Raw genomic sequence first — 25,590 nt, 5'->3', positions numbered from 1 at the left:
GGATTTTCAAAAACCTAAGTAAATCCACGCAGCAGGGGACATCATTTAGTAATAAAATAATTAATTAAACAAACGGGCTTGATCATAATAAAACAAATACCTTTTATGATTTCATAGTTTATTTATTAACTTATAAGATTAATTGCCTTAGCCAAAACTTGCATCAAGGAACTTTTAATCTAAATTGTACAGGTATTTTTAAGCGATCAGGCTTTCACTGTTTTTTTCTCTCCCGTATTTTCTTTTGCCGTTGATCCAGGAAGCAGTGTATACCATAGACACTGTTGATTTTTATAATGTCCACGTCAGACAGAAGTTTTTCATTTTGTCCGAGGGATTTCATGATGGAGCCGTCTGGGTCCTGTAGAAAGATAAAACGGATAAGTTTGAGAAAATATTATCACCAAGTCACACTAATATTATAAGACGAAAGTTTGTATGTGTGTGTGTATGTTTGTTACTCTTTCACGCAAAAACTACTGGATAGATTTGGCTGACTTTTTTTTTCTCTCTCTCTCGTCTGGCTTTACAAAGATTAGCCAATTTCAAGTTTGTAGTTATTTGTAACAAGTTAGGGAAACTATACAAGTATGGACCCCGTCTGTGCCGGCGCTCAACACACGCACGGCACCCCCTTAGAGCGCTTTGCAGTCAGTTTTAACAAAAAAAAAACACTCAAAAAAGGCAGAGCTCGCCCGCCAGCTAACACCAACACAGGCGAAGTCCTTGGCTGATGTTTGGAATGGAGATAGCTGATATTAGGTTTTTTTTATGTCGGAAATCTAATTCCCCTCAGTATTAAAAAACCTATATCCATGCGGACAGTCGCGGGCATGATAAAATCATCATATCAATCATCATCGTTTTTTTTTTGTTAAAACTGACTGGAAAGCGCTCTAAGGGGGTGCCGTGCGTGTGTCGGCGAGCGCCGGCACAGACGGGTCCGTACTTGTATAGTTTAACTAACTTGTTACAAATAACTACAAACTTGACATTGGCTAATCTTTGTAAAGCCAGATGAAAGAAAAAAAAATCATCATAGGCACATAATAATTCAATGACGGTAGGTACCTACTTATAGATCGACTATAAGTAGGTACACATTGGTGATAGAGCACGTCGGTGTTTGGTGTACCTCTAACTTTTTATCAGATACAAGGTAGCCCTTGACTGCAATCTCACCTGGTGGTAAGTGATGATGCAGTCTAAGATGGAAGCGGGTTTACCTGGAAGGGGTATAGAAGTTTTCATTGAACCCATACTCCTTTGGTTTCTAGAAGGCATCGTACCGGAACGCTAAATCGCTTTGCGGCACAGCTTAGTAGGGTTCCAAGTTCCAAGTTTCCACCGTTCTCGGCGGTGTGTGATCTGGTGAACCCATGCGCATGGTAAAGTCATAACTGTTAGCCTATAGTTAGACGGATATCATAGACCCTTAGTACATGAGATTGGCCAGAAGTGCGCGTATGGGAAGGGATGGAGTGTACTGTACCTGATCTTTATAAGTGGCTACGGAGGATATACCAGTGCGCCCCACTCTCCTCCAGAACTGCCAGGCCGGGTGAGTGGCGCTCGCGTAGTCATAAGCCAGGCTGAGGGTGGCTTCAGGTCGAATCTTCTCGAAGTGGTGGAGTTTGTCTGGAAATTAACAAATTGTGTTCCTTTACTACCAGTTCCTGTAAGCGGTGGTAATGGCTAACAGTGGCATAGCTAGTCGGGTTTTTCGTATTATATGCCCCACTCATAATCAGTTAGCTTAGCAATCTATTTAGCTATGTCAGTTACTCTATAAGTTCTACGGATTTCCTCATTTTAGATTTGATCGCCACTAATACTTTGGGAAAACAGTTATTCAATCTTAATATGAAAAAAAATGTAGGTACATCAGGTACATATACTTTTTTTTTTCTCTCGTCTGGCTTTACACAGATAAGCCAATGTCAAGTTTGTAGTTATTGACAAGTTAGGGAAACTATATAAGTATGGGCTTCGTCTGTGCCGGCGCTCGCCGATACACGCGCGGCGCCCCTCTGGAGCGCTTCCCAGTCAGTTCCACCGCCAAAAAACACCAGTAAAACACAAAAACGGACCACTTTTAACAAAAAAAAAAAAAAAAACTTCAACACGCTACAGTCTTATGCCCTTTGACTGTCCACCGAGGGAAGGGGTCTACCAAACGTGGTATTTATATACAAACGGAACCTAACAAAGCTGATATATATACACACCTGGTCGTATATGCCGGTTGTGCACACGCACGAACTGGTCGCGGTCGTGGCGGGAGGGCTCGAAGTAGAAGCCGAGCATCGCCATCACCATCATGGCGGCGTGCTGCCGATGCTGCCGACCCTCGAACAGTTCTATTGACCCGAAGTTCTGGAAACAAAAAATGTTTGGGGTATCATAATACATAATAATATTAGGTACTTACATCATTCCGAGTGATAATGGCTGTAAATTAAAAAAAAAATCAATATGGCGGCTAAGTGGCGCCATTTTCAAATGTAATTTTTTTTACTTTTTAGTTCGTTTTTTGGCAGGGCAGTCGTGTTTTAAAAAAAAAACTTGTTTTTTAAAAACTTTCTTTATGACTTCTTTTTTTCTTTTTTTTTAACTATGCATTTTACTAACAAAACAAAAGTAAGTAGGTACCTAGCTACTAATTATTTTTTATTTTTATACCTAGCTATTAATTTCTATAGCTATACGGTAAATAAATATAATGTTACCAAAAAAATATAGGTACCATTGCGGTATAAATTTATGCGGTATAAATATTTTATTAGGTTTTTGAAACATTTAGAAAAACTGCCCGATCAAAAAAAAATTTTTTAATATTGTATGTTAGTATTTCAACCGTCACCAAAAATGTTCTACATTTTCTAGAAAGTTCTAGAATTTTCTGGACATTTCGGTCTTTTTCTAGAATTCGCCTAACGGCCGAAATTAATGATTTCATTATTCAAACAATATGCCAGCCATTCATCAATACATTTTTGGCGACAGTAAAAAATAGGTGTTTTGATCCAGTAAAATAAAACGAATCCTATTATTACGCATAACTTTATTTAAGAAAAAGAAAAAAAACTTAATCTAATACAGCATTATTCTTCTACTGATTTGTTAAACCACAGAACTGCACGAGGTAATACAATTATGAATACTTATCACATCAATACTTACAAAGTAAAAGTAATTCTTAAATATTAAAAAAAAAAAATATTCACTTAAAAAATTAAACACGACAAAAAGATTTAAAGTTGTAACTTGTAGGTAACTTTCCGTTGCGTCTCTTCAGGTAGGATTTTCTTCAGGATCCTTTCTTCAGAATCGATGTTGATCTCAATCTAAGATCAATAAATTATGATACCACGATGCTATTCACCAGCTGCCATTCCAACTGAAATCATAATGTTGTCTGATTAAATATTGCAAAATAAAATTTTTAAAATAAAACAAAAACAATGGAACTTTTACAATTTTTTTAAGAGGTTTTGTTTGAATAAAACCCGTAATAAACCTAGTTAGTAAAACAAAGGTATACCCAAGGTATATCCCTACGTTGATAAAACTTACCTTTATGAAATAACACATAAGCACTCCACAAAATCTTGTTCAAAACCATTTACTTATGTAATTTTTATCATTTTTTTTAATGGTATACTACTTCTTCAATTGTGGTCCGTATATTCATTTCCCCAATTTTCTGCCTTTTAATCATATGAGTGGCAATATCTAACTTCCTTATATTCGACGACCAATTCCGCAATAATTCAGACATTTTCCTTTCGTACTCCTCCCTCAAGCAATCTGGATTCTCGTCCAACCACGCGATAGCAGATTTACACTCTCCAATCATATCTGCGCATTCACTACCAGTCAATCCCTCCAAATTCTCAACAACAGATCGTTTTACATTATAAATGTAAGTCTCCAATTGATTCCTGACTTCTAATCGAAGTTTATTCTCGCTGTCTTCTTCTTTAAACTTCTCAGCGTTAGAAATCATCTTGCTGATCTCCTGTTGAGACATTCTGCAGACATTGTCTATGGTTATACTCTCTCTGTTCCCTGTGCTTTTATCTTGGGCGGAGGCTGTTAGAATTCCATTGGTGTCTATGTCAAAAATAACATCAATTTTTGCTACTCCTCGAGGTACTGGTGGTATGTTTTGAAGTTCGAAAACGCCCAGCAAACGGTTGTCTTTAGTCAGAGTCCGTTCGCCTTCGAATATTTCGATAGTCATGCTGCTTTGGTAGTCTTCTAAGGTAGTCATTTCTTTGGTATAACGGCAGGGTATAGGGGTATTTCGTTCGATGACTTTGAACATCATCCCTCTTGCTGTTTCTAGTCCTAGTGATAAGGGCACGACATCAACTAACAGCATGTCCTTAATTTTATTATTTTGCTCCCCAGACAAAATGGCTGCTTGTATGGCTGCACCACAAGCGATAGCTTCGTCAGGGTTAATAGAGCTGATAATACTCTTTCTACCGAAGTATTCGCTGAGCATCTTCTTGATCTTTGGTATTCTAGTGCTGCCACCGACCAGGATAACGTCGTGTATGTCGTTTTTTGTCATACCAGCATCCATCAATGCTTGGTCAACATATTTAAGCGTATCTTGGAACAAATCCGAGCACAGTTGCTCGAATAAGGCGCGCGAAACACGTCCGGTATAATCTTTGGTGTCTTTAAGGGTTTCGACTTGTATCACTGCCTCGGTAGCGGAAGTTAGACACTTTTTCGCTTTTTCGGCAGCGAATTTAAGTCTCCTTAACGATCGGGCGCTTTTAACTTCCTTACCGTGCCGTTTTTTGATGTCCTCGAGAAAGTATGCGACGATTCGGTTGTCGAAGTCTTCGCCGCCGAGTCTTGGGTTCCCCGCTGTCGCTTTAACTTCGTAGACGGAACCCTCGCCGATGTTCAAGATCGATACATCGAAAGTGCCTCCACCTAGGTCGTACACTAACACATTACGATCTCCTTTCAAGTTCTTGCTCAAACCATACGCGAGTGCCGCGGCGGTGGGTTCATTGATGATTCGTATAACTTCCAGACCAGCTATCTTTCCTGCAAGCCTGGTAGCCTGTCTCTGCGAATCGTTGAAATACGCAGGCACAGTCACCACCGCCTTGTCGACTTTACACTCAAGATACTCCTCAGCTAACTCCTTCATCCTGAAAAGTATCATAGCGCTTATTTCCTCGGGAGCAAAAAACCTTTTTTGGCTTTTGTAATGAACTATGATTTTTGGCTTACCGTTGTCGTTGGTCACCGAAAAAGGGAAATGCCGGAGATCCATTTGCAGCCCTACGTCGTCAAAAGCGCGCCCGATCAAACGTTTCGCGCCAAAAATCGTGTTAGTAGCATTGACAGATGCTTGGTTCCTCGCGGAGTCGCCAATCAAACGCTCGCGAGGCGTGAATGCTACGTACGAAGGTGTTATTTTGTTCCCGTTCTCGTTTGGTATCACTTCCACACAGTTGTCACGCCACACAGCCACACACGAACACGCGGTTCCCAAATCGATTCCTATCGCCACCATTTCGTATCAAAATATCACCAAAAATCTCACTAAAAATTGACACAGTCCACTTGTCCTTCACTTAGAACGATTGAAACGTAATGGAAACCGCGCGCTTTCTACGCCCTTTTATATGAATCCCCGCCAACCAATAGCGAACCTTCTAGATCGTGAGAGCAGCCAATCAGCGATCAGAGTCCATAGACATTTCTGGAAGTGTGTTGCCATGCCCGGGAATTTAATTTTGCTCAATTTTCGTTTCCGAACAAGTGATTATTTAAATTTTTGTGCTTTCAAAGTATAATAATTAGGTTCTTTGATGTATTTTTTGGGTTATTTCATTGAAATATTGTTGTAAACATATTTATATCAAAAAATATCAATATGCTAAAGCTTTTTTTATATTGTGATTTACATTCTGTTGCTCTTAAAATCTAAACTAAATTGACAGATTTAAATCTTGTGTTATCCTTTTCCGCAGGAAGAATTAAGAATATGATGAATGAATGAATAAATGATGAAATATGATTATGAAAGAAATAGCAATTCTTTTATATTTTATTCTCATCAATTTTGTTTAGTCAAGAGATTATGAACAACAGAATAAGCCACATTAACAATTAACTAGTTCATCAATGAGGCTAATTCATAACATAATATTTATTCTGCTTTAATTTCGATTTAATTGTACTATTATTTAATTAACTAATAAAATTAAAACACATGTTAACATTCAACATAAAGTACCTACTTAATATTTAAAGAATTTTGGATAGAATCAGGCGTTACTTTGCGGAAGTTCATGTTTAGCAAGAAACAGTTAAAAATTATTTTGCTATAAAGTCTGTTGGCGGATTATAGCAAAATAATTTTTAACTGTTTCTTGCTATTTAAAGAATTGTTTGAAGTTCTAACAATAAATCACTACCTATACTAATTATTATAAATGCGAAAGTTTGTTGGTTCGTCCTTCAATCAATGTAATTTTTTTGTATGGATATAGTTAAAGACCTGGAGAGTGGTAATATACGATACTTGCTATCTGAAACGGACTAGAAATTAATTCTAGTATCGACTGATTTGTGAGAATAGTCGATACTAGAATTAAATTTTCTTTCTAAAATTTCTTAAACTGGACCCTTTCAAGTAAAGATTTTTATATAAACCTGTGAGGATGATACTGCCATTGGCGCAATTAAAAATACCATAAGCCTACGTTGTCGTATTAGTTTACAAATTGCGAAAAACCAAATTAAATTTGAATTTCGCAGGCAAGCCCGTCTCATGCCCCCTAACTATTTACATATTTTGTAAGTTAAATTCATTTTGTAACTAATATTAATTTATTTTTAAGCTAGCGTTTGGAGTACGGCATATACGTACCATAAAAATAATAAATAATCACTAATTTGATTTCGTACGTTCACACAAAAGCTCTAAAATTTACCCTACAATACGGAAAAAACTAACCACATGGCAACACAGACCAGAAACGAGGGCATGCGTCACCAAACGACACTCAGCCATTTCTTTCTAACAAAAGCAAACAGAAATATATCTATCTCTTTCTAAAATAGGACACGTTATTGACGATATATTTACATTGTTATTATATTCATTCAATGTCCCAATTTAGATAAAAGAAAAGATATATAAAGGTATACCTGCCTACCTGCAAATAATAATATTATTTAAAGCCAGTAGGTACCCGTACTCTTTAAATAAATGCATTTTGAGGTAAGTCTTGGATTTGTACGAACTGAATTACACTCTATTGCATCGTAATAAGAGTCGTTATTTATTTAAACGTCTTTGCGGCGTGATACTGAGCTGTATTATACAGTACGGTCTGGGGAATATAGTACCTACCTACCTAGGTACAATTTGTAGGTACACTAGTCACTAGCTAATTACATAATATTCTGTAGATTTTAAGCTTGAGTCTAACGAAATTTTATTAGGGTTCCGTACCTCAAAAGGAAAAACGGAACCCTTATAGGATCACTTTGTTGTCTGTTTGTCTGCCAAGAAACCTATATTGTACTTCCCGTTGACCTAGAATCATGGGTAGGTAGGTAGGTCTTATAGCACAAGTACAGGAATAAATCTGAAAACCGCGAATTTGTGGTTACCTACATCATTTAAAAAAATTGAAATATGTTTCAATTTTCAAAATAAGATAACTATACCAAGTGGGGTATCATATGAAAGGGCTTTACCTGGATATCCTAAAACAGATTTTTATTTATTTTTATGTAATTATAATAGTTTTTGATTTATCTTGCAAAATGTTGGAAAAAATACCCGAGTACGGAACCCTCAGTGCGCGAGTCTGACTCGAACTTGGCCGGTTTTATTGTAGACTAGATGATGCCCGCGACTTCGTCCGCGTGGATTTAAGTTTTTTGAAATCCCGTGGGAACTCTTTGATTTTCCGGGATAAAAAGTAGCCTATGTGCTAATCCTGGATATTATCTATCTCCATTCCAAATTTCAGCCAAATCCGTCCAGTAGTTTTTGCGTGAAGGAGTAACAAACATACACACACACACACACACACACATATACAAACTTTCGCCTTTATAATATTAGTGTGATGTGATAACGAGTAAGTATGTACATAACACTATTAATTTGATGTTTTTTAACTGCCGATATTTCGTCTCATCAAGGGATGGGATTATTCCGTAAGACCCGTTCTCAGTAGTGGACCAGCGATTTGACGAGGAATGAAAAAAATACAATTTTTTTTATGGGATAAAGCTGTGATAACCTATAGTCTTAGAACGTCTGCTTTCTAAACGGAGGTCGCGGGTTCGATGCCGGGCACGCACCTTTAACTTTTCGAAGCTATAAACGTTATAAGTAACTCAATATCACTTGCTTTAACGGTGAAGGAAAACATCGTGAGGAAACCTGCATGCCTGAGAGTTCTCCATGTTCTCAAAGGTGTGTGAAGTCTGCCAATCCGCACTTGGCGAGCTTGGGAAAATATGGCCAAAACCCTTCTCACTCTGAGAAAAGACCCGTGCTCTGCAGTGAGCCGGCGATGGGTTGATCATGATGACGATGAAGTACCTGTCTTCCTCCAACTCGTCCCGTGACGTAATCCGCGCTAGTGTCTATGACAAGGTAGTCGTTATATTTCTGTCCCTCTTTCTCCGAGACTTCCTTGATGCGGACACAGGTCTTTTTCCTCAGTATATCGTTGACCTCCGCGAGGCGAGCACGTACGGATTGTAAATTATCTACAAATATGGATGAATTAATGAATGAATATAATTTTACTGTAGGTACACCACAAAATTAGTACAGAAAAAAACACATACAAAGCAAAAAAAAAATATAGGCAGGTATGTACAATTTGGCGGCCTTATCGCTACCTAGCGATCTCTTCCAGGCATAGATATGTCTTCCAGGCAACCAAAACGGTGCAAAGGACGTAGCTATTAGATATTAGAGGTAGATGGTGCAAGCATATGCAAAATGCAAAATATTATTGTGTACACCTTTGTTGGTTTGACGAGCAGAGTATGGTGGAACTGAGTTGAGATGTTTCCCGGGTTGTTTAAATGAAACATTGCACTTCATAAGTCTCACTGTTAGATATCACTAAACTAACACTACACTAGCTTCTCCTTTCAGCAAAGGTTGCCTGGTAGAGATTGCTCTAAGCAATAAGGCCGCCTTTGCACACAATTGTTTTTTCTGTTTTCTTCTTTCTATGTTGTGTTCCTTTAAATGTGTATTTGTGTGCAATACAGACTTCGGGTGACAAATCAACATCGAGCTATGCTGCGCTGTACTGCGCTGTGCTATGTTTGGTCAACTCGCTCGTCTAATATTATAATGAGGATGCAATCAAACTATGCTGTGCTGCGCTGTGTGAGGCTATGCTCTGTTTAAAAACGCAGCAGTCTCGAGCGAGGCGCGCTACCCGCCGTGCTGAGCCGCGCTGTGTCGAGCACATATAAAATATCCATATGCGCTTCTTCTTCACTTTCATCTTCATCGGATTCAACATGTCGTAATGTTTACGTTTTTTTTTGAAAATAAAGTCATTTTTGACGAGATAAACGACTATACGAGCTGCTAATTACTTTTATACTGAGCTAAGCAAAGCGCAGCACAGCTTGATGTTGATTGTGAAACAGTACAGCGCAGCATAGCTCGATGTTGATTTGTCACCCTTGTATCTACCTATCTATCTATATCATAGGCCTATTTTAAGTAGTGCTAACATACTCAATCATCTCATCTTAGGTACCAATTTTAAAATCTGGCGAAATACTGAAGATTGACAGGATTGATGAGAGAGCCTGCACCCTCTGGATATCGTCGCTCCACCTTGCTGGGTGGAATTTTTCAAAATTGAACTCATACTCACAAGTAGAATCCTGAGCGATAACATATCTGACGATCCCATCAGGCCATATCCGTTCAGCGTAAAACTCTTTATTCCCCTTTGTCAGTGGCACTGTTTCCGGTAGGAGAGGTCTCTGCCTTCCTCTGTTACCTTTGGGTCTTCTGTTTTGTGGTCTAAAATGAAATATTCGAGAGTTCTTTCTGTTTTACACCTTGGGCAAGTTAGAATGGCGATCTTGAGATTACAATACAGATTTTTTGTAATCAAAAAAATCAAACTGAAAATCCATCATCTCGAAATTATTCTACAAAAATGTTACCTGCTTTCTGTTACTACCCGATGTCTATCCCTTTCTCTCGGTCTTTCTCTTTCCCTCTCTCTTTTCTCATCCCTTTCTCTTCCTTCGGTTTTACTCCTTTTGTCACTTTCTGATGACGAAGAGTCACCGTGCTGCTCTACGCTATCGCTTTCTCTATTTCTAGAACTGAAATAATTTATTCAGGTACTAGCTGATGCCCGCAGCTTCGCCCGCGTGGATTTAGGGTCTGAAATCCCGTGGGAACTTTTGAATTCCCAGGACAAAAGTAACCTATCCGTAACAGCCCGTCCCCGGGATGCAACGTGTTTCTGTACCACGTAAAAACATTTAAACGGATGATCTTTTAAAAATCCCGAGGGATCACCAGGATTTAGGAATGCAATTCCTTACAGCATCAGGGTTGAGGAGTTGGGTCCTCGAGGTCAACGACAAAGTCTTTACTTGGTACAGACACCTTCAATATCAATCAATTTATAACCGACAATTTCTAAATCCCATCAGTATTGATGGTGAGGTCCCCTGCAGCATCAGGATTGAGGAGTTGGAATCCAATTTTTTTATGAAACAATGTCACAAAGTTCCTTTATCGATTTAAAAAAATTACGCAAATCGGTTCAGAAATCTCGGAGATTTCGGTGTACATAGGTAGAAAAACACAACTCCCTTTTTGAAAGTCGATTAAAAAAGTAGCCTATGTTACACCCTGGTCAATCCTCTACTTGTCTGTGAAAATCCCGTCAAAATAGGTTCAGCCGTTCCGAAGATTAGCCTTTTCAAACAGACAGACAGACATAAAGATGGTTAGGTTGCCTAGAACGAATACCGGATAATATGATGGCCGAAAAAGTTATGAAAGGGCAACATCTAAGCGATTTATATTTTACAGACTAGCTGATGCCCGTGACTTTGTTCGCGTGGATATAGGTTTTAAAATCCCATGGGAACCACGGATGTTTCCGGGCTAAAAAGTAGCCTATGTGCTAATCCAGGATATTATCTATCTCCATTTCTTTCAGCCAAATCCGTCCAGTAGTTTTTGCGTGAAAGAGAGACAAACATACACACACACATACACACTTTCTCCTTTATAATATTAGTGTGATATTTTTACCTAAATCCTCGATCATCCCGATTACTTCTCCTCACAGGAGCAAAGTCAATTTTCTTATCAGTAAAAATTCTAGTAACCATTCGCAATGCATCCTTACTACTATTTACATTTACATGTTTAACTGTTTCATCTGTTTTAACTAAACTTTCTTTAACTGCTTTATCTGTGTTAGTTACTAGACTTCCATTCGTTTTTTCTGTACCATTATTAATGTTTTCTGATAAAATAATTGTATCATCTTCTCTTTTCTTTCTATTTTTAGCAGCGTTTATAGTTTTCCTATTCTTAACGGTTAGATCTGTGAGATTTGGTGTCTCAGCCTTTCGATTTCTTTCCTTATCCATTGCTGTAATGAATTCCTCAGCATTATTGCCGATAGATATAAAACTATCAATCGTTTCAATCGGAGCATCATTTAAATCTGTTTTGTTTGATATTTTAATATCTCTTTTTCTTCTACTTGAATAATCAACAATATTACTAAAACTATCATGGATTTTAAACTTAATATTAGTTATATCATCTCTATACTTTAGTTTTTCGACATCTCTCTTTCTTCTAGTAGCATTAATGGTTTCCTGAGTATCATTTTCAGACCTTAACCAATTAACGTACTTAACTTTGTTACCATAACCTTCATGTTTAGTAGATTGTCTTATAAAAGGTCTATGCTTAGTAGAATGCATTACGAGGCCTGATTTAGTTGACTTGTAACTTACAGGGCATCTATCGTTTGAGCCCCATCCACAATAGGTCCTTTGGAATAGTTCCAAATTATTTGTTGTGTCACAGAATACAGTTAAATTCGTTTTTGCATTATTTACTACTGCTTTAACGTGGTTAATTACTACTTCTATAATCTTTGATATATCATTGGATACAACATTTTTATCATTTGATATATGTTGTGTTTCTGATATATTAATATTTGATTTTCTGGTAGTAGAATTTGTATTATTACAAATACTAACTCTTGCATTTTCTAATGCTGTAGCAGTAATTTTGTGTACTTGTTCAATTAACTCTTGTACTTCTTCATCAATATTAAGTTCTCTTATGTTATCTGTGATTTCATCTGTAAGGTTTTTTTCAGGCGGTGGAGTAATGTCACGTTTAACTCTCAAATATTGTAATTTTTGTATTTTGAACTTAATATTATTCATATCATGTTTATACTTTAGTTTTTCGACATCTCTCTTTCTTCTAGTAGCATTAATGGTTTCCTGAGTATCATTCTCAGACCTTAACCAATTAACGTACTTTACTTTGTTACCATAACCTTCATGTTTAGTAGATTGTCTTATAAAAGGTCTATGCTTAGTAGAATGCATTACGAGACCTGATTTAGTTGACTTGTAACTTACAGGGCATCTATCATTTGAGCCCCATCCACAATAGGTCCTTTGGAATAGTTCCAAATTATTTGTTGTGTCACAGAATACAGTTAAATTCGTTTTTGCATTATTTACTACTGCTTTAACGTGGTTAATTACTACTTCTATAATCTTTGATATATCATTGGATACAACATTTTTATCATTTGATATATGTTGAGTTTCTGATATTTTAATATCTGATTTTCTGGTAGTAGCATTTGTATTGTTGCAAATGTTAACTCTTTCATTTTCTAATGCAGCAGCGGTAATTTTGTGCACTTGTTCAATTAAATCTTGTATTTCTTCATCAATATTAATTTTTTTTACGTTATCTGTGATTTCATCTGTGAGGTTTTTTTCAGGTGGTGGAGTAATATCCCGATTAATTCTCAAATTTTGAACTTTATCCAAATCGATTTCGATTTCACGTTTTCTCCTAACACTTGGGTACTTTTTGCAAATATCTATTTTGGCTTGGCGGTCTCTTTTTTGACATTCGGGGCCGTAAATTATTTCTATTTTTCTGAGGTCTGTTTTTGATAATCCTATTCTAGACTGCTGAGTTTTTTGGTTCTGAAATATCAGGACAGGTTTAATAGAATCAAGCCTAGGTACTTATATATTTGTAGTAAAGAAGCAGGTGTTATATTGCGGAAGTCCATGATATACAAGGGACCAAAAGCTTCATTTGCTATTTGCTATAATCCGCTAAACCAAACAAATCTGTATGGTGCAACATGCAACATGCGACATGCACCGCCCACCCTCCCACTGATAAACATGCAGGAAAAGCCAGTCACCAAGCAAGCATTTACGCACCACCACCACGCAGCACCACACAAATCCCAAAAAAAGGCATTGTAAGGCATCTACATCTCCTGAGGGTGTTCCGGTGTCGGGGCGAAACGCGCGTCGAGTGGTGTTGGGATTTGTGTGGTGCTGCGTGGTGGTGGTGCGTGTGGCTTGCTTAGTGGCTGGCTTTTCCTGCATGTTTATCAGTGGGAGGGCGGGCGGCGCATGTCGCATGCTGCATGTTGCACCATACAGATTTGTTTGGCTTAGCGGATTATAGCAAATTAAGCTTTTTGTTCCTTGTACTTATATATTTTTTTAGTCTTTGGCTAAGGCACAATTGCCCTGCCGCGGACGAGAGAGCGATTAGCTTTTAACTATCTTTTCTCGCTCAAGAAACGTACAATCGATGTAACATTGCGCGATAATCTACCTCCCGCTTATAAGACTGAAATCTACATAGCGTACTTGCGTGACTTTGCTTGAATTAAGTTTCAGTTAAAACGAGACAGATTTATGCCAACTAAATAACGCTGTCTCGTTTTAACAGTGTCTTAAGAGGGCTCTCTCCGTCACTCGTTTCATACAATCGTAGTTCCAATTTCATTTGAATATTAAGCAACCAAAATCCAAGAAAATTTTGCACACATATTCTAGAAACTAATATCTGTGTCTGTGGTTTTCCAGATTTCTGTTAATATATTCGGTTTCAAAGTTACGCGGTCTTAAAAATTCACATACAAACAACTAACGAGTGACGGAGAGAGCCCTGTTAAGTCTGTGCAAAGTCAAAGTGCGCACTATAGATCTCCGCCTAAGAGCGTCAAACTCACTAGATAGTTACCATCTTACCATCTTACCCATATACCTTGAATATAAAGCTCCGATGTCCATTCTTACTATAATCCCGTTCTCCAAAATGCATCACGCTATTCACGTCGTAGGGTAGGCTCCTCAATTCCTGACACAGGATCTTCTCCTTCGCGAAGAATGGGATGAAACCTATGCGATAAAAGCCAAAGTCAAAATCATTTATTCAAAATAGGTACTATTGTACACCTTTTGTTTGTCCGATTTGTTAGATTTGAAAGATGATACAAATTACAAATAGTGGTGGTAATTAGCTAATTACGTAAACTTAAGTGTAAATTAAAAATTTATAACACCCCCGACAAGTGAAGGTTCAGTAACTAGAAAAGAGCTAATAATAACTTTCAAACGGCTGAACCGATTTTCTTGGATTATAGCTAAGAACACTCTCAATCAAGCCACCTTTCAAATAAAAAAAAACTAAATTAAAATCGGTTCATTAGTTTAGGAGCTACGATGCCACAGACAGATACATACGTCAAACTTATAACACCCCTCTTTTTGGGTCGGGGTTTAAAAACTAAAGCTACGAGGGTCCCAAACACTGACTGCCCGTACTAAGAACTGCACGCAGACTGCGCAATAACTCGGCATTTGCGATGCAGTTGTGACAACTGCACCCCAACTGCAATTTTGCTGTCGGTTTGCAGTCCAAAAGGATTTTCAGAAATTCACCCGAGTGATACCGGGGCAAGTTATCTAGCTTATGGGTAAACTACCTTATACCCGCGACTTCGTTCGCGAGGACTACCTACACCAATTTCAAAACCCCTATTTTACGCCGCTAGGATTTGAATTTTCAAAAATCCTTTCTTAGCGGATGTCATTTTTTATTAAGCCTTTATTAGTGGACTAGCTGATGCCCGCGACTTCGTTCGCGTGGATGTAGGTTTTTTAAAATTCCCGTGGGAACTCATTGATTTTCCGGAATAAAAAGTAGCCTATGTGCTAATCCAGGATATAATCTATCTCCATTCTAAACAGCCCAATCCGTCCCGTAGTTTTTGCGTGAAGGAGTAACAAACATACATACACACACACACACACACAGACACACACACACATACAAACTTTCTCCTTTATAATGTTAGTGTGAGGAGATGTTTATGTCATCTGCATGCCAAATTTCAGCTCGATCCGTCTAGTGGTTTGAGCTGTGCGTTGATAGATCAGTCAGTCAGTCATTTTGCCTGTTATATATATATATATATATATATATATATATATATATACTTACTAGCTGATACCCGCGACTTCGTTCGCGTGGATGTTTCAACCCAATCCGTCCAGTAGTTTTAGCGTGAAGGAGTAACAAACATACACACACACACACACACACACACACACACACACACACACAAACTTTCGCCTTTATAATATTAGTGATCTAGATTAATTTGTTAGTACGTCCACCTAATTTATCTACCATTACAATAAAATTATAGATAGCCTGTTATCACCGTCAATTTCAAAGATGTGCAAGTCTTAACAAATAAAAAGATATCATTATCATTAGACTTAATCTTACCTCAATGATATTAATAACAAAATTAATATACCTAAGTACCTACCTACTCATTACTTAGTCAAAGTAAAAATCATTTATTCAAAGTAGGTACAATTGTACTCCTTTTGATGGTCGAATTTGTACGATATAGTGGTGATAATTAATTACGTTACTTAAAACTAAACTTAACATAAATATTATTAACTTAGCTGATGCCCGCAATGTCGTCCGGGTGGATTAAGGTTTTTTGAAATCCCCTGGGAACGCTTTGATTTTCCGGTATAAAAAGTAACCTATGTGCTAATCCAGGATATTATTTATCTCCATTCCAAATTTCAGCCAAATCCGTCATGTAGTTTTTGCGTGAAGGCGTAACAAACATACATACACACAATCTTTCGCCTTTATAATATTAGTTTGATAACCAGTTGTGCAAGTCGGACTAACACATGAAGGGTTCTGACTTCTGTACCATCGTACTAGTAATAACGTATTTTTTTTTCATGGCGGCCATTTTGAAATTTTTATAATTTGATTTATTATAGCAGCAATAGAAATACACTCCTTGTGAAAATTTCGACTCTCTACTTACATACGGTTCACGAGATACAGACCACTGACAGACAGACAGACGGATAGACAGCGGTGGCTTAGTATAGGGTCCCGTTGGCACCCTTAGCTACGGAACCCTAGATTTAGGGTTCCGTAGGTCTCAACGGTTATATTGATTAACTAAATAAGTGATCTACACACTTATTTTTTACGGCTTAGGAAAAAATTAATAAAAAAAATGTCTAACATACAAAATTCCTTTATTAATTTACAATATAATTAACGCAATAATTATTATTATCTTAATGCTACAAAATTTTTACGAGACCTTTCATCGCCGTTGATTGACCCTGACTAATCTGGTGACAGAAGGGCTGGCTCATTTTTTGCGCAAAGGATCAGCCTGGCTGCTCTGATGAGGTTGTTATTTAACCACATTGAAATAATTCGTAAAAGTTTTCAGCACTAACACTCCATATTTCTATGGCCCCATAAACAACAATATAAACATATTAGCTTTAAACTCACAACATAACTTTATGTAAATGACACAACGAAAGAATTGGAACCGCAGTTGGTTCATCTGGAGGCATGCCAGCTGAACCAGCAATATCTAGATGGGTATACTTAATATTTTTATCTTCTAACCCCCCTACTTTAATCAAAAACCCAGCCGCTAGCTGGTGGTTCCTGTACTTCGTATCACAACATACTTGAACCAAATCATCCCCCTTACATTTCCCATTGTTTACAGCAAGATCCTCCGCTCTGACCATAGACACTTCAAAACCTTCTCCGATTCTAGAACCACTGAACTGGAGTCTTCCAGAATGATTGGTCGCTTTTGCACTATGGTTATCCATCGCAGCTGTATAGTTACCATAGCAGGCCCTAGCATGACCTGTTAAGGTTGCAATTGTGTAAATATGTGGGTTTAATTCCTTACCCGCTAATTCAGATAGCTTGAAAACTGAATCCGCCATAGCGAATCTACCTTCAGCATCGGTGTTAGTAACTCGTACAAATTTCCCGCTTTTAGAAATCAACAATTCATCAGCAACATACGATTCTTCGCCAATAGAATTTCTTGTAAGACATAAAACACCAATGACTTTCAAATGGGGTGGTTTCAAAATAGCGCAGGCCTTTAGAAAACCGGCAACAGCTGCTGCACCACTTTTGTCTCTAGACATACCAGCCATCTTACCGGAAATCTTGATATCTGCACCACCTGTATCATATGTCACACCTTTGCCTACCAAAAGCAAAGTTTCTGTTACTCGAGTCGGATTAGAACTATTGTACTCTATTTCAACAACTCTAGTCTTATGTCTCTCTACCCTATTAGATGCTCGAGACACAGCGGCTAATAAGGGATAATTTTCAGCAATAAACTCTTCATCATCTATAACATTAATATATATATTACTATCACCAGCAAACGAGTTTTCCACATACTCAACAATTTTAGCAGGCGCCATCCTTTCAGGATCGCCTCCAGCGATGTCCCTCGCAAAGATTCTAGATCTTTCCAAAGCGATCGCGTTCCTAACGATTTTTTCAAACGCCTCTTTGTGTTTCTCCTCCGCGTGTAAGCCTATTCTGATAAAATTCTTCGAATCTTGTCTCTCTCTTATTTGTAATGGCACATAGAAGGCTTCGAGTCCTCCAAGAATGCATACTAGCTGTCCGTCAGGGAAATCGACGATATTTTCGACTATTAACAGAGGTTTCTTCATACCAGCATCTAAAGCTCTTAACATACCTTTCTTAGCTGCTTCTTTGACCACAGTAACATCATGGTATGGAGTTATCTTTCCCGTTGGAGAAAGCACCAATCTTCCACCGGAGACGTAATCACAATTCCAAACAGTAGCGACTTTATGGATATGCTTATCAACCAAAGAAATCTTGTCAATAAAACTGCTGATGTGTCTCGGGAGACGTATGTTCATTTCTTGTGGATACAAAATGAGTATGACTCCATCATAATCGGGCGATTGGAGGTTTGATTCTATGAATATATTTTCGTATAACTTGAAGTCTTGAGCCATGTTGCTTGGGCGGAGTTTGATAAGCGACTGAGATGTTGTGTACGTAAAGTCGATTAAACATTCGACTGTTGATAATAGACTAAGAGTCCGTAGGAAATTTTTAGGAGGTGCTTGATAACCGGCGAGAATTCGTATGGTATTTTTTCTGTGGTGTCTATTTATGGTTAATCTTAGTTTTCGGCAGATTAAAATTTCCAGCTGGTCTGTGGAGTCTCACATATGTGAAACTAGCTGATGCCCGCGACTTCGTTCGCGCGGATGTACGTTTTTTAAAAATCCCGTGGGAACTCTTTGATTTTTCGGGATAAAAAGTAGTCTATGTGCTAATCTAGGGTATATATAATCTATCTCCAGTAGTTTTTGCGTGAAGGAGTAATATACATACAAACACATAAACACAAAGTTTCGCCTTTATAATATTAGTGTGATAAAGGTCGCGTTCATCCTCTACGAGTTTTCATTCTAAATTTATCTTATAAAAATTAGATTAAAAAATATATCGTAACTTGCGACTACCACCGTCTGGTTGGCAAACATACCTAGCCGTTTTTTTTTAAATTTAAAATCTAGGTTTGCGTTCGACAACAGTCATGCTCGATGAATGGTTTGGAACACGCATACCTACCCAAAAGATGCCTTTAGATTCACTCTTGCCATTAAGGTGCTCCAGAAAAATAACTGCGGGAGATACGTGATATTATAATCTGTTATTCCTTGGCTGGCTTAAAAGATCATGGTTGTGTTTACCTATAAAATCATCTTAAGAAACACATATTGTTCACAGATAATGCTTGAACAATGCCTGAAAACAAAAGTCTTCAACCAGTGTGTCCTTCCCGTCCTTGAGTGGAGACCACGTTTAAGCAAGCGTAGTGTGGGACGCCCTCCAGCACGATGGACCGACGATATAAAGCGGCTGGCGGGAAGTGGCTGGAAGAGGAAGGCTGAGGACCGGGTGTGGTGGCGCTCTGTAGGGAAGGCCTATGTCCAACAGTGGATGACTACAGGCTGATGATGATGATGAATGCTTGAACAACTTGACAAACTTTACCGTTTATCAAGCACCTCGTCCAAATTACCTATCGGCTCTCGCGCTATAATATTAAGAAATAATTAAATATTGTTTTAAACGTATTGCTGTATTTTTAGCCTATCAATTACTTACGTATTTGTTTTGTTATCTGATAACAGAGCTGTTGATATGCCATGTTTTGTAGACATCGGTTTCAAGACAGGGAGATAGAATGGTGGCATTATTACTGCAGTATTACACAATAGCGTTAAAAAATCGGTCAAGTGCGCGTCGACTCGCATACGAAGGGTTCCGTACCATCGTACAAAGAATAACAACTTTTTTTAGGGTTCCGTACCTCAAAAGGAAAAACGGAACCCTTATAGGATCACTTTGTTTGCCTGTCTGTCTGTCTGTCAAGAAACCTATAGGGTAATTCCCGTTGACCTAGAATCATGAAATTTGGCAGATAGGTAGGTCTTATAGCACAAGTAAAGGAATAAATCTAAAAACCATGTGGTTACATCATTAAAAAAAATTAAAATGCGTTTAAGTTTTCAAAGTAAGATAACTATACCAAGTGGGGTATCATATGAAAGGGCTTTATCTGTACGTTTTAAAACAGATTTTTATTTATTTTTATGCATAATAGTTTTTGATTTATCGTGCAAAATGTCGAAAAAATGTACGGAACCCTCGGTGCGCGAGTTCGACTCGCACTTGGCCGGTTTTTTTTTTAACTTTCATGGTGATCTTTTCGAAATTCTTATTTTTTGTTGTTATAGCGGCATACATTCTGTGAAAATTTCACGTCTCTTCCTATTACGGTTCACGAGATACTTCCCGTTGACAGACAGACGGACGGACGGATAGCGGAGTCTTAGAAATAGGTCCCGTTAGCACTCTTCGGGTACGGAACCCTAATAAGACCTCTGACCGTAATCCTGCATTGTGAGTATCGATATACTAACTGACTGGCCCTGGCTTCGCTCGGGTAATTATACCTACCCATGAAATTTTTAGCCTATACTTTTATCGCGTAAAATCATAGAATTCCAACGGGATTTAAAACGAACGCGGACGGACAGACGGACAGAAAGACAGAAAGCCAGCTAAGACACATGAATAGCTGGATTTATAGGGTCCCATATGCGTTGGCGTCACAGAACTCCAAATATACTAAGAAGACAGCTAGCATCCTAAGGATACTGAACCCAAAAACGATAAAGTTTGACACAGTAGAAATTTGTTAATTTAGACTTAGTAAGTAGATAGTATAAGTTTTGTGTATTATTAATTTTATCTCTTATGTAAATAGGTAGTCTGTTAAAAGGTGTCTCTCCGTCACTCGCTCCATACAAACGTAGTTCGTCTCTCATTGGAATACTAACCAATCATACTCAATGGAATTTTGTAGAAACGTTCCGGCAACTAATATCTATGCCTGTGGTTTACCAGATTTCCGTTAAAATATTCTATTGCAAAGTTACGCGGTCCAAAACATTCACATACAAATCTTTGAGCCCCTGTAATTTTAAAACTACATATTTTTAGAAAAATCTAAAACACCACAGGCACATAATATACCTATTAGTTTCTAGAATATGTCTACAAAATTTCATGGACTTTGGTTGCTTAGTATTCAAATGAAATTGGGACTACGATTGTATGGAGTAAGTGACGGAGAGAGCCCTGTTAAACAGGTTAGCCAAGTTTAATGAACTCTTTATAATCGTAACTAAACTGTATTTATTTATTTAGTACATTAAAGTCTTAGGGCTAATTTTTCAATCGGCAAATAATTTTTATATGAGGAATAAATTTGAGGTTTCGACATTTTTAGGGTTGCGTACCTCAAAAAGAAAAACGGAACCCTTAAAGAAGCGCGTCTATCTTTGCTGTACGTACCTATTCTACTCCCTTTACAACCTCTCGCACTGCCAAGGGAGACAAGTGCTTCCCGACTTCGTCTGTGTTGGTGTTAGCTGGCGGGCGTGCTCTGCCTTTTTGGAGTGTTTTTTTCGTTAAAACTGACTGGAAAGTGCTCTAAGGGGGTGCCGTGCGTGTGTCGGCGAGCGCCGGCACAGACGGGGTCCATACTTGTATAGTTTAACTAACTTGTTACAAATAACTACAAACTTGACATTGGCCAATCTTTGTAAAGCCAGACGAGACAGAAAAAAAAAGTTCACTTTTCACTTCCCAGTCCACTTTTTCTTTCTTTTTATTTTTATTGTTACAACTTTCTGGTACAAATAAAAATAAATAAATAAAAAAAACCTGAGTACGGAACCCTCAGTGCGCTAGTCTGACTCGCACTTGGCCGGTTTTTACTTATTTACTCACCCTGTTCAATATTTTCGAACTGCACATCGATGTAGAGGTCTCGTATCGCGCGGTTGTGCTCGAAGGGGAATCCCAACGCCTTCATGACGAGCGCGTCCAGCTGTGGGCTGCGCAGGCACGAGTAGCCCACAGTTATCCTCTACAAACAGATGCCTTATTTTCAAAATCCATACTAATATTATAAACTAGCCGATGCCCGCGACTTCGCCCGCGTGGATTTAGGTTTTTTGAAATCCCGTGGGAACTCTTTGATTTTCCGGGATAAATAGTAGCCTATGTGCTAATCCAGGATATTATCTATCTCCATTCTAAATTTCAGCCCAATCCGTCCAGTAGTTATTGCGTGAAGGATTAATAAACATACACAGACACATACAAACTTTCTCCTTTATAATATTAGTGTGATGCGAAAGTGTGTGTCTGTCTGTCTGTCCAATTGGTAAAGGTTTGATTGCCTAAACTGGCAGCCCGATCATTAGATCGGGCTGCCAGTTTAGGTCGGAACTCGGGCTAAGTTAGTTTGAGCTGTATGGCATATTATTGTAAATTGTACATTTGAAAAGAGCAACCGCCGAGTTTCTTGCTGGTTCTTCTCGGTAGGAACGGCATTCCGAACCAGTGGTAGATTATTTTGACGATTCGAAAGCACTTGTAAAAGTTTACTTGAATAAAAATGATTTGAATTTGAATTTGAATTTGAGCGTGTTGTGTTGGCTTAGTTTTGATTGCGTTGAGTATCTGGTTGAGTCTGATTTGCTTAGGTTGAGTATAATTTGGTTAAATCGGGCCAATTTTGAGACGCATCATCCCTTTTTCCCTTACATAATAATGTACAAGTGTAAATTAAAAATTTATAACACCCCCGACAAGTGAAGGCTACAGTAACTAGGAAAGAGCTGATAACTTTCAAACGGCGGAACCGATTTTCTTGGATTATAGCTAAGAACACTCTCGATCAAGCCACCTTTCAAACAAAAAAAAAACTAAATTAAAATCGGTTCATTAGTTTAGGAGCTGCGGTGCCACAGACAGATACACACGTCAAACTTATAACACCCCTATTTTTGGGTCGGGGGTTAAAAAGTAGTATAATGTCACTCTCCAGATTTTAAACTATACCCATTCTAAAAATCACAGATACACAGATACACAGATACACACGTCAAACTTATAACACCCCTCTTTTTGGGTCGGGGGTTAAAAAGTGGTCAACAATTGCAGCCATACTTACATGGGGCCCCTCCCTGGGATGTCCCTCCATGTCCAGGTAACACTGTCTGACTCCACGAGGGTTCTCCAACACCATCACATGCTGGTTAGCCTGAGGTTCAACCATCACTGGATTGAACTGAAGGCAGGTTTTGAACGTGAAGAGAGAGAGAGTCGACAGGATGGTTAGCGACTGCTCTTTATCTGGTAACAAGATAAAGTTGAAAACTAAAACCCGACTGCGATCGTCTTAATAAACGCTGAAATATTATTGTATAAAATTGGTTTTCTGTCGCTTGGTATATTTTAATGTTGTAGTACATTTATATATATGAGCTCAAAATTTTCTCCTCTTTCATTTGACATCCCACTCGATACAATAGCAAAAAGAATTTTGGGAGACCTCCACTTTTTTGATGTAACATCCGTGAGGTCAATTGTTTTCGTATAAAATAATATAGCCTATGTCACTCGGACCTTTACAATGAATCAATTGACACCTCATTCATCAAAATCGGTCCAGTAGCTTAGGCGCTACGGTGGAACACACAGAATCTAGATACAAACATATCCACGGACTTTGTCTGTGGTGGCGTTTGTTGGCGCGCGTGTTGTGACTTTTTGGAGTGTTTTTTTGTTAGAAGTGGCCGGTTTTTGTGTCCCGCTGGTGTTTATTGGTGGTGGAACTGACCGAGGAACTGACTGAGAAGCGCTCTAAAGGGGCGCCGCGTGTATGTCGGCGGGCGCCAGCACAGACGAAGTCCATACTTATACATATAGTTTTCCTAACTTGTAAATAACTACACACTTGACATTGGCTAATCAGTGTAAAGCCAGACGAGAGAAGAAAAAAAAAAAACATATCCACATACATACATACATAGACTGCTAAAATCATAACCCTTCCTTTTGGCTTTGCCGCAGTCGGGTAATAAAATGAAATAAAATTCATAGTTACTAATATTATAAATGCGAAAGTGTGTCTGTCTGTCTGTCTGCTACCTTTTCACTGCCCAACAGTTTAACCGATTTTGATGAAAGGTACAGAGTTAGCTTATATCCCGGGGAAGGATACCTTTTATCCGGGAAAAGTCAAAGTGTTGCCACGGCATCCGTGTAACCGATTTGTATGAAAGGTACCGAGGTAGCTTGCGTCCATGTAATTGACATAGGCAACTTTTTATCCCGGAAAATTAAACAGTTCCCACGGGATCTTTAAAAACCTAAATCCACGCGGACGAAGTCGCGGGCATCCTCTACAGCTCTAGTAATAAATAAATTAAAAAATAAACTCTTTTATTTGGGACCCAAGGCGCAACACAGTACACCGAATAAAACACAGCAGCAACATGACACACAGAAAGAGCAACCGCCGAGTTTCTTGCTGGTTCTTCTCGGTAGGAAAGGCATTCCGAACCAGTGGTAGATGCTCTTGACGATTCAAAAGTAGGTACTTGTAAAAGTCTAATTGAATATAAATATTAGAGAAAAAATCGGTCAAGTGCGAGGCAGACTCGCGCACCGAGGATTCCGTACTTCGTTATATTTTTGACATTTTGCACGATAAATCAAAAACTGTTATGCATAACAATAAATAAAAATCTGTTTTACAATGTAAAGGTAAAGCCCTTTCATATGATACGCCATTCGATATAGTTATCTTACTTTGAAAATTTAAACCCTTTTTTTTTAATGATTTAACCACAAATTCACGGTTTTCGGATTTTCTCCTTTTCTTGTGATAGAAGACCTACCTACCTGACAAATTTCATGATTCTAGGTCCACGGGAAGTACCCTATAGGTTTTCTTGACAGACACGACGGACAGACAGACAGACAACAGAGTGATCCTATAAGCGTTCCGTTTTTCCTTTTGAGGTACGGAATCCTAAAACTATGCTTACCGAAATGTGTGGGATTCACGTAAAATGGTATAGTCCCGTTTGGCCAGAACACAAAATTTTCTCTTTCAAAAGTAGCTGAAAGAAAATTCTCTTCGTTAGCCTAGTGGGGGAGCGGTAGTAGTCACCTTTTCCTTTTAAATAATTAGATAGACAACTGTAAATTAAAAATTTATAACACCCCCGACAAGTGAAGGTTACAGTAACTGGAAAAGAGCTGATAACTTTCACACGGCTGAACCGATTTTCTTGGATTGTAGCTAAGAACACTCTCGATCAAGCCAACTTTCAAACAAAAAAAACTAAATTAAAATAAGTTCATTAGTTTAGGAGCTACGATGCCACAGACAGATACACACGTCAAACTTATAACACCCCTCTTTTTGGGTTGGGGGTTAAAAAACGACTTACAAGAAAAGTCAATTAGCACTATAATATGTATAAAAACAGTTAAATAAAGATTATCATTGTAAATCTTTTTAATAATTCTCCACTGAACCGCCATTTTCGATTTTAATATCATGGCGAAATCGAAAACGTAACTGAAATTTTTTACGAGCGTTTTTACGATTCGTACGATCTATTAAATTTACTGAACCATATCAAAATTGGTCAACTGCGTGTAAGAACACGCGTAAGTTGGGTTCC

General features: G+C 38.2%; 3 protein-coding genes across 5 annotated transcripts; all 3 read right to left on the bottom strand.

The window, feature by feature from the left end:
• Positions 1 to 115: 115 nt before the first annotated feature.
• On the bottom strand, positions 116 to 25,557 carry LOC123879550. Of its 2 annotated transcripts, XM_045927319.1 has the most exons (13): positions 25,354 to 25,557; positions 24,946 to 25,020; positions 23,064 to 23,245; positions 21,833 to 21,971; positions 14,360 to 14,493; positions 13,075 to 13,272; positions 11,324 to 12,429; positions 10,213 to 10,377; positions 9,915 to 10,066; positions 8,606 to 8,775; positions 2,229 to 2,376; positions 1,493 to 1,638; positions 116 to 361 (listed from the first exon to the last, which is right to left on the bottom strand). In XM_045927319.1, the coding sequence occupies exons 1-13, from the start codon at positions 25,463 to 25,465 to the stop codon at positions 215 to 217; spliced, it is 2,874 nt and encodes a 957-aa protein (XP_045783275.1). In that variant the 5' UTR covers positions 25,466 to 25,557; the 3' UTR covers positions 116 to 214. The 2 variants fall into 2 exon arrangements, with proteins under 2 accessions (XP_045783275.1, XP_045783274.1); XM_045927318.1 differs by having other exon boundaries at positions 11,324 to 13,272.
• On the bottom strand, positions 3,226 to 5,636 carry LOC123879561 (heat shock protein 70 B2-like). Of its 2 annotated transcripts, none has more exons than XM_045927334.1 (2): positions 3,577 to 5,636; positions 3,226 to 3,400 (listed from the first exon to the last, which is right to left on the bottom strand). In XM_045927334.1, exon 1 carries the CDS (start codon positions 5,546 to 5,548, stop codon positions 3,653 to 3,655), a length of 1,896 nt encoding a protein of 631 aa, XP_045783290.1. In that variant the 5' UTR covers positions 5,549 to 5,636; the 3' UTR covers positions 3,226 to 3,400; positions 3,577 to 3,652. The 2 variants fall into 2 exon arrangements, with proteins under 2 accessions (XP_045783290.1, XP_045783291.1); XM_045927335.1 differs by lacking the exon at positions 3,226 to 3,400 and having other exon boundaries at positions 3,494 to 5,180; positions 5,263 to 5,403.
• On the bottom strand, positions 16,664 to 18,549 carry LOC123879567 (putative aminopeptidase W07G4.4). The gene has a single exon (XM_045927347.1). The coding sequence runs from the start codon at positions 18,472 to 18,474 to the stop codon at positions 16,945 to 16,947; it is 1,530 nt and encodes a 509-aa protein (XP_045783303.1). The 5' UTR covers positions 18,475 to 18,549; the 3' UTR covers positions 16,664 to 16,944.
• Positions 25,558 to 25,590: the final 33 nt, after the last annotated feature.

This window comes from Maniola jurtina, chromosome 28, assembly GCF_905333055.1.
Source record: "Maniola jurtina chromosome 28, ilManJurt1.1, whole genome shotgun sequence".
NCBI classification, from domain to species: Eukaryota; Metazoa; Arthropoda; class Insecta; order Lepidoptera; family Nymphalidae; genus Maniola; species Maniola jurtina.
Note: the sequence above shows the minus strand (reverse complement) of the source record. Positions and strands in the feature narration are given on the sequence as shown.

Bases quoted from the DNA above. Each gene is read 5' to 3' on its own strand.
- LOC123879561 (XM_045927334.1), bottom strand. From the start codon at position 5,548: ATGGTGGCGATAGGAATCGATTTGGGAACCGCGTGTTCGTGTGTGGCT.
- LOC123879550 (XM_045927318.1), bottom strand. From the start codon at position 25,465: ATGATATTAAAATCGAAAATGGCGGTTCAGTGGAGAATTATTAAAAAG. The intron at 25,021-25,353 runs GTAAGTCGTTTT...ATTTTCTTTCAG, and splicing joins AGTGCTAATTGACTTTTCTT to CTACTTTTGAAAGAGAAAAT. The intron at 8,776-9,914 runs GTGAGTATGAGT...CCATATTTGTAG, and splicing joins TATCGCTCAGGATTCTACTT to ATAATTTACAATCCGTACGT.
- LOC123879567 (XM_045927347.1), bottom strand. From the start codon at position 18,474: ATGGCTCAAGACTTCAAGTTATACGAAAATATATTCATAGAATCAAAC.